General features: G+C 46.2%; 1 protein-coding gene across 1 annotated transcript; it reads left to right on the top strand.

Moving 5' to 3' along the window:
* GFI1B (growth factor independent 1B transcriptional repressor) lies at positions 1–9,266 on the top strand (the record flags this gene model as incomplete). The annotated part of the gene is made up of 7 exons (XM_082295112.1): positions 1–86; positions 5,034–5,162; positions 6,654–6,800; positions 7,335–7,597; positions 7,875–8,012; positions 8,457–8,622; positions 9,088–9,266. The coding sequence occupies exons 2-7, from the start codon at positions 5,048–5,050 to the stop codon at positions 9,264–9,266; spliced, it is 1,008 nt and encodes a 335-aa protein (XP_082151238.1). The 5' UTR covers positions 1–86; positions 5,034–5,047.
* Positions 9,267–9,611: the final 345 nt, after the last annotated feature.

The following is a 9,611-nucleotide window of genomic DNA, read 5'->3' as shown; positions in this document are numbered from 1 at the left end:
GGAAGAGGAGTCCTGAGAGAAGACGACGTCTCACTTGTCTGGGGAGATTTCAAGGCAAATCCAGTAAAGCAAAGTCCCTCAAACAGGTGATTGATTTATTCTTTTAAACACTTCTAATTGCATTGGTTTTCTCATTTTTCTGATATGTTTTTCTAAGCTTTTTTCCTCCTTCCTCTTCTTTGCTTGTGTTTGCAAATATGTAATGTATTCCACTGCCTAAGCCACTTGTCTTGAGGATTCCTTTATGGTAATAGTGCACTTGACTCATTTGAATTGAACCTTTTAAAATTACGACATGTACTTCACTTTCACATTTGAAAATGGTAACAGAAAAAAAATAGAAGAGATGTGACAATGTTTTCAGGTACCTGTCCCAGCCAGCTCCATCAGCAGGAGCAGTTTCTAGCTGTAGAGTGTTTTATTTTGCTGTTGAGGAGAGGGCAAACTGTGTTTTTCCTTTTAATTGTTCTTTTATAGGGCCAAACCTTTCCATTCAGAGAGCAGCACACCTCGGCTGCCATCACCTGTGCCAGTTTTTCTAGATGACAATTCGGTCTCTCCCATTCAGGATTTTTGCTTCAAATCCATCTTTTATTATTTCTCCATCCTTTTTTAATATAGGCTGATTAATCTAACAATTTTTAGCATATGGAATTAGCTATTTATAGGAGCTTCTCATATCACAAGATTGATTCAATACATTAAGCAGGGAAGCAAATGATTTGCAAGTTCACTTCGAAAGTGCATCTGTACATTAAGGAGATAGGGAATTTGGGAGATTGCACTGCATAATTCCATCCATGGATGCCTAAGGCAAAGTTTCCTAAAGCCAGTGGCATTCCCAACATCACAGAGAGCTACGTGAGCTTTCTAGAGAACAAATGCTGCAATTACAGTCTAAATACTTTTTTTTTCTGGGTGTTGCAGCTATACCAGCATTTCTGTTCAACTTCTTGGGCAAAATTACCACCATAATTTGCTGCCCTTGCCATAATGTCCATTTATCCAGTCTTACCACAGGAATTAAAAATGTCCTGTTTGTTTTTCCACTAAAATAGTCATGTTTAAATTACTCTCCCCAAGTGCATTCGATTTTGCAAGGGTGGACTAGTGAAGACATGATTAATTTTGTTATAAAGAGCTGAAATTATTTCAAATTTGACTTTATATTTGAAGAGTCAGGAGTCCATAAAACCTTTTATTTTATTTTATTTTATTTTATTTGGGCTCTTAAAACACAGACACATCGTGTTCTACTTTGCACTTTTTTCTCTTCAAAAATGCAGTCTTTTGAAAGATAAGCTATTCTGTATTTTTGGAAGCTTCACTTTTTCCAGAAAAAAAAAAAGAGGGAAAAAAAGGCAGAAAAAAGCAATATTAATATATAAATATAAGTTAAGCAATGGAAAGGAAAGAGCTTTTTTTAGCCTAAACCTTTGTATGCTCATCAACTTATCTGAAATATGATGTAATGTATTACTGGTGAGTACTAGCAATGTAATGCCAGTTAAAACTTAAAGTTTCACTGAGTGTAGCAAGAGAAAGTGTTTAGTCTCTAAAATTAACCTTGTAAATCTGAAAACACAATTACTTGAATTTAGAGAAAAATGCAAGTCAGATTTAGAATGGATCTTTCACTGCAAATTGGGTTCAGCGTGGCACAATCCTGCAAGCACTGTCCCCACCGAAGGCTTCATAACCTAATTCACTGAGTATGAATTTCCTCTAAATTACATCAAAGGACCAGTCCTGTGGGTTTGGGTACTGAGAGCTGGGGTGCATTGAAGTGAGAGTTAGGGCTTCATGAGGAACACAGGATCCAGTAAAATGAGGGTCCTGGAGTCAGAAACCACCCCTAAAGAAAAAAAACTGGACCCATTCACTGTGTTTCAGGGTCCCATTAGAGGTTTACCTGAGATACTCTGCAAAATCACCCAAAAGCATCGCTGAGGATGAAGGAACTTGGAGTTTGAACATGCAAATGCTGGATCTGCTTTCAGATCTGACTGGGGAATTTATAACTGGTGAAAGAAACCCTTCTAAGGTGCTTAGGTGAGGTACCCAAAATAGTGGAGCAGCTTTTTTCCCCTTGGCTCCTGCTGTCTTTTCCTCAGTGCACATTATAACATTATTATAAAGCTGCATGAATGGCAAGCAAATAAGAATGTCAGTTCTAGCCACCTACTGGTTTATATCCTATACTGAATGAATAAAAATGCCAGAACACTTCCATTTTGGATGGGCACTCCTGCCCAAGCAGTAATTCTCTTGTGCACTTACCAGTCCAGGTAGAAACTGCTGCCACAGGGGCTGAAAGAAACAGACTCCAGAAAAAGAAAGTTTAATTTTCAGAAAAAGGTTGAAGTTACATTCTGCCAGAAGCTTCAATAACCCTAAAACGTAGCAGGGTCCATTGTCCATAGCACTGCTTTTCCTGGGAAATACAGTGAGCCATTAGGAGCAGCTGATCACTTGCTACAGATAATCTGGAGTTTCGAGGAAAAACAGTGCTTTCCCTCCCACAATCTCTGCTTGTAGCTTTCCTCTAGCCTGGTTGTGTGAATCACAAAGCCAGTCCAGTGCAGTTGTTAATTAACTCTGCTTTGGGCTCCCAGTTCCTTTTTTTTTCTGTAAAATGGGGTGGGGGAAGGTGACTTCCTTTTGCAACGTTCAGTCCATTAAAGATCGTTGTGCTCAGTCGTGGCCCTTATCAGCAGTCAGGATACTGGACCAAATTTGACTTTTACAAAGGCTGGGGCAAACACATCCAGAAAGATTCTTTTTATTCATGGACATCTTCTTTCAACCGCCACCAGGAGAGAGGGGCTGTACTTAGTGCTGTCTGTACTTGGCATATGGGCACTGCCATATAACTGGATTGCTTAAACCACCCTTCTCCAGTCCTCTGACTTACCTGGCTGAGCTGCCCAGCTGCTGCCACAGGATTCTCCAGGATTCTCTAGCCTGAGGGCAAGGAGAGTGGCTGTTCCAGCAGGCACAGCTGGATGCAGGCTCTCACCCTACAGCCAGTTACCCACTGCCAGAGCCTCTTCCTCCACCGTGGAGGAAGCCCAGGGAAAGGAACTGGTTAATTCAGGCAGAGAAATCTGATGTCTGAAGAATCCTGGCATGAATACCTCCTGTTGTGGACACAGTCCTGCCCCACCACATGGGAAAATCCCTGTGACATGAGTGGAAATTCCATGTCTGAAGGGTTTGAGGCAGCACTTTCACCTGGGGCAGGTCTATAAGGCAGAGCTGGGTCCATGCACAGGTACCTCAGCTGGGACTGACCAAGAGCTCAGCAGTGCTGCTGGAATGGGAGGGACACGGGTTGAGCAGAGCTGCTGAAGGGTTATAACCCACTGCAGAGCACTCCCATGTTTGCACTGAGCTGGAGCTATTTCTGTGCCTGCAGCTTTTCACTGGGCACAGACTCTTCACAACACTTTGAATGAACCTCATTAGAGAGTTCCAGGAGAGCAAAAAGCAGCCGTGTACTTCAGTGCCCCTTCCCTCAAGGGCTTACTTATGGTTCATCCTCAGTACTGTTCTGTCCTTTTTCTAAAATTAAATTTAAAATCTACTCTTGGCCTCAGCTTTCTATTATTCATCTCAAGCTACACATAAATTTCTTGGAAAAAGATGAAGAAAAACAGGTGAGTCATTTCAGAAGAAAAAACGGTCAGAGCCAACAAGAGTTATCCCTGAAATCATAGGTGGAACAATGGGATTTAAAAAGACAGCAGCATATCCAAAGGTGGCTGGGCTGGGGGCACCCTGGCAATCCCTCTGTCCCCAGCAGACCTGGCTGTGGGAATCCCACAGCTTTAGGCACCACTATAAATGTGGCCCTCAAACCTTTAAACAAAACCCCACTGTGCTCTGTAATTATATTTAGCATGAAGGGGTAGTACAGGCACTTCTGAAAGCTGGGAAACAGACCTTTCCATCCCTGTGTGTTTGGGATTCCAGGACTGCTCTGTCCTTGGACAGACATTTCATGTCATTCCTGCTTAACAGGAGCAAACTTTATGGATTTTGGGGGGTTTTCTTTAGTTAGTAAGTAACTAGGTTCAACTGAACTGCGCTCAGAAAGGAACAGAACTTAGTAACACAGTTTCCAGTCAACAGAGAGCCAGGACTTAGTGCTGACTTTTCAAATGAAATATAGCAAGATTTGTTTTTAGTGCCACTATCCTAAACAATTACAAGGGAACATGCAAATACATATGCAAATAAGGCACCAGCTGATATTACTGCACACACCATCGTCCCTGCTGCCACCCTGCCTCCACAAGAGCAGTTACCAGCCCCAGGGAGCGGGCACAGGGCGGGCTGGGTTCTGGGTGGCAAAGATAACACTTGCATTGCAAGAGAATTTGGTATGATTAAATTTCAGCATTTTATGTTTGTCCCTCACCCGCCATTTCAACGGTCTGAAATATTTGAGTTGGGTCCAAAAGGTGACTTCTCTCCCAGCCTTCCTGCTCTGCCTCGGCTCCATTGCTGTTTGTCAGCCAGAACTCAAACTGCTCAAGCAAGAGGGAAATCCTCCACACATCATTCTGCAGGGATTTCCCTCTGTCTCTCTCCTATTATTGATGTTGTTTCTATCACTATTGTTTATATAATAATTTCACAGTAGAGCCCAGCCCATGGCTTGGGACTGGGCCCTTCCAGGTGCAGCACAAACACTCAGACTTTCTCCAGTGGGGATCTCCAACCCGTGGTTGCCACTGTGTCCTCTCAGGGAGGAAAAGATCGGAGACACAGCCTGTCCTGCAGGACTATGAGAGACAGATCTTGGCTTCCAACATGTCTGGCACAGAGAGTTTTGGTCTGTAACAGCTCTCAGGTTAAGCCTGTCCCTGTTTCTCCAGCTACAACATAAAGGTCACTGTAATCTTTTGCCTCAGCCTGGGGTAGATTGTGAAGTGTGATTTTTACAGAGTGCACTTAATCTGAACAAATGGGAAGTTACTCCCCAAGCCATAGAGGTTTACCTGCTGTGTGTCTGTGTTTCATCCCAGAAAGTGAATGGAAGATGCCACGTTCCTTTTTGGTGAAGAGCAAAAAAGCTCACACCTATCACCAGCACCGCTGTGTGGAAGATGACCTGCCAGTACTCACGTGGGGTCCGGTCACCTCTCCCTTCCCTGGTGAGTCAATCCATCCACTGGGCATGCAGGAACACACCAAGGTAAATCCATAACTGAGTAGGCAGCTAAGGGAGCAGGATGAGTGAGCTAAAGAGCATCCAGGGGCTTTCACACAGGGGCATCAGTCTAAGGGCAAACTGATCCCTTCCTGTGTGTCCTTTCTCTACACCAAATCCACACCATCCCACTGAACCCAAATTTAGATCCTCCTTTTGTTTCCTGCTTGGTTGCTGGGGAGATTTGAGATATAAGATGCTGTGTGGAGTTGGTCACATTTGGGAAAAATGGACAACTTCAGGCCACTAATAGCTGGGAAAAGAGCTTGCGCTTGGTTGTCAGTGTTCTACAAACTCACAACTCTGCCACGTCCATCTCCAGTTTCCTGTGTTCACTGCCCACATTCCCTCTGGACTGCATCTTCTCTACCTCAGGGTGTTACCACCTCTTCCTGAGGATTTGCAAGGAAGGTTACAGCCAGAGTGAGAAAATACTGGGGATACCCCAACACTGCTGGTGAGGAGTCCTGCACGCTCACAGCTGCTGTGTGCTGTGCTAACACCACCCAACACAGTTCTGCCTCTCCCTGCTGTCCTCCCCCTGCTCCCGCTCTCCCACAGCCATCCAAGCAGTGGCAGGGCCAGGGTATTATCTTCTTCCTTCAGGCACCATTCAAATTTTCTTTATTCAAATTTAGGATCAATTTACCCTTTGTTCTAGCCCTGGCTATCAAATTAGAGTCTAGCCCTGAGATAACTTTGATAAAAAAGAAAGGAGGGGACATTTTAGTTTCCATTCCTTCCATCATCCTTCGGGCATTTGTTGTGTCTCTCTGGTGCAGTGGCAGGTTTGGACAACAGATAAATACTGTCCTTCAGCAGATCTGTCCCATCTCCAGCAGAAAGGAGACACATGTAAGACCTCTGTCCATTTCAGATTTTTACTACAAAGTTTAACAAGGGTTGGTTGGGGTCTTTAGGAGCTGGGACAAGCACGGAGAGATCAGTGGGAGTGTGGGCAGGAGGAGACGAGGCTCACACTGAGGGCTTGCCTCCCCTCTCTGCTTCCCTGCTTGGCTGTCCGTAAATCCAGGTTAACAATACCCAGCTCTCTCAGGAGACGGGTGGGGAGGTTAATAAGTTAGTGATTGCTAGTTACCCACACAAACAGAAATGGTTTAAAATAGGGAAATTATTCTTACAGATGTAATTCTAGGATTGATTTTCTCTAACTACATCAGGTATCAAGTATCCTATCATCTCATTCTGCCCCCCTCTACCTTACCTAATTTCACCCTGCTTAGAACTTCCCTTTGTCAGCAATGGGCAGACTTTGAATCCTGATTGCACGACTCTGCACTTCCTCAGGGAGTTGAGCATGAGCTGTGTCCAGGCATGAGTTCACACATGAGTACAAAACTCACCTAAACAGACTCTTCTTGTAACAGCAAGAATGACATCATTGTGACATAACTGTGACCCCGCTGTGTTACAGCCACAGGAGACAGGACACCAGAGGACATCAAGAAACAGGACCTGAAATGTGTGGTTCCAAGACAAGAGAAGGACCCACCTGAACTGAAAGAAGAAAGTGTCCCTGTCCAGTACCTGAGCAGGATGCTGCCAGGCCCTTCGGCTCAAGGTTGGCCACCCAAAATCCCAATTGCAAAGGAGGTCAGGGCTGAGCTGATTATGGAGTTCCTAAAACTGGGCCCACATTTTCAGTAAATGGCAGCTCTTATTTTGACATCAATGGCCAAACTTGTCACAGGCAGAGCTCAATTAGGAGCATTCTGTATTTCCCTTTACAGTTCTGGTCTAGACCAGAAAGAATGAAGGATAATGCTGTTATTCCCAATGAATGAGCCTTCCCATCTTAATGCAGCTCTGTGCTATGTGGGTCAAGGCAAGTGCCCACAGGATACTTGTTCCAACACCCTGTCAAGGAGGGCTAGCGGGGGCTTAATATTCCCTTAACCATAAAATTTCCATGGCATTCTTTGCCATAAAATTTCCTCAGATTGAAATCAAAGTCGTAATAGGAGCTTTACCTGAGGAATCAGGATTTGAATCAAGGAGAAGTTGCCAACTGCAGCTCCTGAGGTCAGACAAGATGGGGAACTTTTTTACAGGCAATGGTGTGACACTCACTTGTCCCTCTCCTTTGAACACTCAGAGATGGCCATGCCAGGGCTGCAGATCAAGGACTGCACTAACACAGCGAGCACCCCAACCTTCTACAAAGCTGGCTTTTCCTGGGATGCTTTCCATGTGCCATACAGCTACCAGCAGATGTCTTCCAGCATGCAGTCAGCTCTCCTGGAGCACCCCGTGAGCCTGTATGGGAGCCACCTCCTGCCAAGCACTGAGCCCCCCCTGGATTACAGCCTGCATTATTCCTCAGACATGGAGACCTTCCACTGCATGAAGTGCAACAAGGTGTGTGTTGGATAAGAACCTCTGGCATGGGGAGGGCCTGGAGGGATTTTCATTGCACACATGAAGTATGAAACCCATTCTTCACTGGGTCACACCAAAGTGTGTGGCTCAGAGTGGGGCCCAAAGTCAGAACAAGTACAAAGGCACTGGGAATGCTGCAGTTCACGTGAGTTCTCACAGAGGGGAGAATTAAATAAAGAGAAGGAATTGAAGACAGAGATGGAAGCACAGCCACCTTATGTCAAAAAAAAAAAATCACTGGCCTTTCATTTTGCAGGTGTTCTCCACTCCCCACGGACTGGAGGTCCATGTCCGAAGGTCTCACAGCGGGACCCGTCCTTTTGCTTGTGAAGTGTGTGGCAAAACCTTTGGGCACGCTGTGAGCCTGGAGCAGCACACCAACATTCACTCCCAGGTGGGTGGCATGGTTCCAGACAACCAGCTCTGGACCTCAGCTCTTGCTTAATCTCTTACAGAGGAAGTGACACTTCCTAGATTACAAACGTGATGCCTTTCCTGTAGCACAGTGACAAGGACAGGAGCTCTGAAAACCACAGGTCATAGCTCTTGGTCTCACAAATCTCAGACTGCCCTTGAGAATTCCTTGGAAGGGAAGGGAGGATCATTGCTACTCACTCCTCTGTGCCTCACCTCCTGCTAAAGGGTGCAGGAGTTTGGATCACAAGACGTGATCCATTTCCATAATGAACCCTCCCTGCATTCCCTTTGTGCTGCACCCAGCATTATCAGTCCACGAGCCAAGGAGATTTGCTTATCAAATCTACAATTCTCATCCCTCTTCAAGCTCTGTCACATGTCTTGCAGCCTCAGACATCCCATGACTTTCCTTCCCCAACAGGAAAGAAGCTTTGAGTGCAAGATGTGCGGGAAGACATTCAAACGTTCCTCCACCCTCTCCACTCACCTCCTGATCCACTCGGACACACGGCCCTATCCCTGCCAGTACTGCGGGAAGCGCTTCCACCAGAAGTCGGACATGAAGAAGCACACGTACATCCACACAGGTGAGAAACAAAATATTCCAAGAGGAAAATGAAAATTCGAGCCCATCATGCTGATGCACGTACACAGTCCCCAGACACAGAGGTGTCCCCATACACAGAGGTATTGGACTGGGGATAAGTATCCAGAGGCACTGGAAAGTCGTTATTCCATGTGAGGTGAGACAGCAGGAGGCTGAAGCACATCTGCCTGACAAGGAAGTGGTTATTGACCAGCCTCTGGTGCATGTTGTGGCTGTACTGAGCCCTGGATGCAGGGAATGGGTTACTCAGCTGGAGAGGACTGTCCCTTGTTCTTCCCAGGCTCTGGTGCTGGATCACAATCCAGGCACATCACCAGGAGAGCTGGGCTGGCAGCACCCTGATGCCCAAGCACAGCCAGTCAGGTTTGACTCTGCTAAAATGCATTTCTGCCTCCCTTCCTTCACCTGTTAAAGCATTTTTTAAACCATTTTCTGTGCTCTGCAGGGGAGAAGCCCCACAAATGCCAGGTGTGTGGCAAAGCCTTCAGCCAGAGCTCCAACCTGATCACCCACAGCCGCAAACACACCGGCTTCAAACCCTTCAGCTGCGAGCTCTGTGCCAAGGGCTTCCAGCGCAAGGTGGATCTCCGGAGGCACCGAGAGACCCAGCACAGCCTCAAGTGAGGGGTGGCTCCAGGTCTGTGCTGGAGCTCCTGCTTTATGCTCCAGAGAAGAAGACTGTCCCCAGCACCTCCATCCACCTCATTAAGCTCTTGTGGTGTCCTATGTTCCCCTGGGGACTGGCCAAGTCATGCCATTGGCTTTGGTGTTTGGCACCACAGGGCCTTGCACAGCCCAAAGAAACCTGTGGGAGCTTTCACTTTTCGATTGCAGCAGGAACCAGCCCAGATCTGACATCACCTGCTCAAGTGTAAATCCAGCGGAATTCCTCCAAGGTCACTATTACTCTGGATTTACACCAGGAGCAGAATCCGGTTCGTCAGGCTGCCCAGCGGGGAGGAGGGGACT

This window comes from Coloeus monedula (assembly GCF_965178545.1).
Source record: "Coloeus monedula genome assembly, chromosome: 21".
In the NCBI taxonomy this organism is placed as follows: domain Eukaryota; kingdom Metazoa; phylum Chordata; class Aves; order Passeriformes; family Corvidae; genus Coloeus; species Coloeus monedula.
Note: the sequence above shows the minus strand (reverse complement) of the source record. Positions and strands in the feature narration are given on the sequence as shown.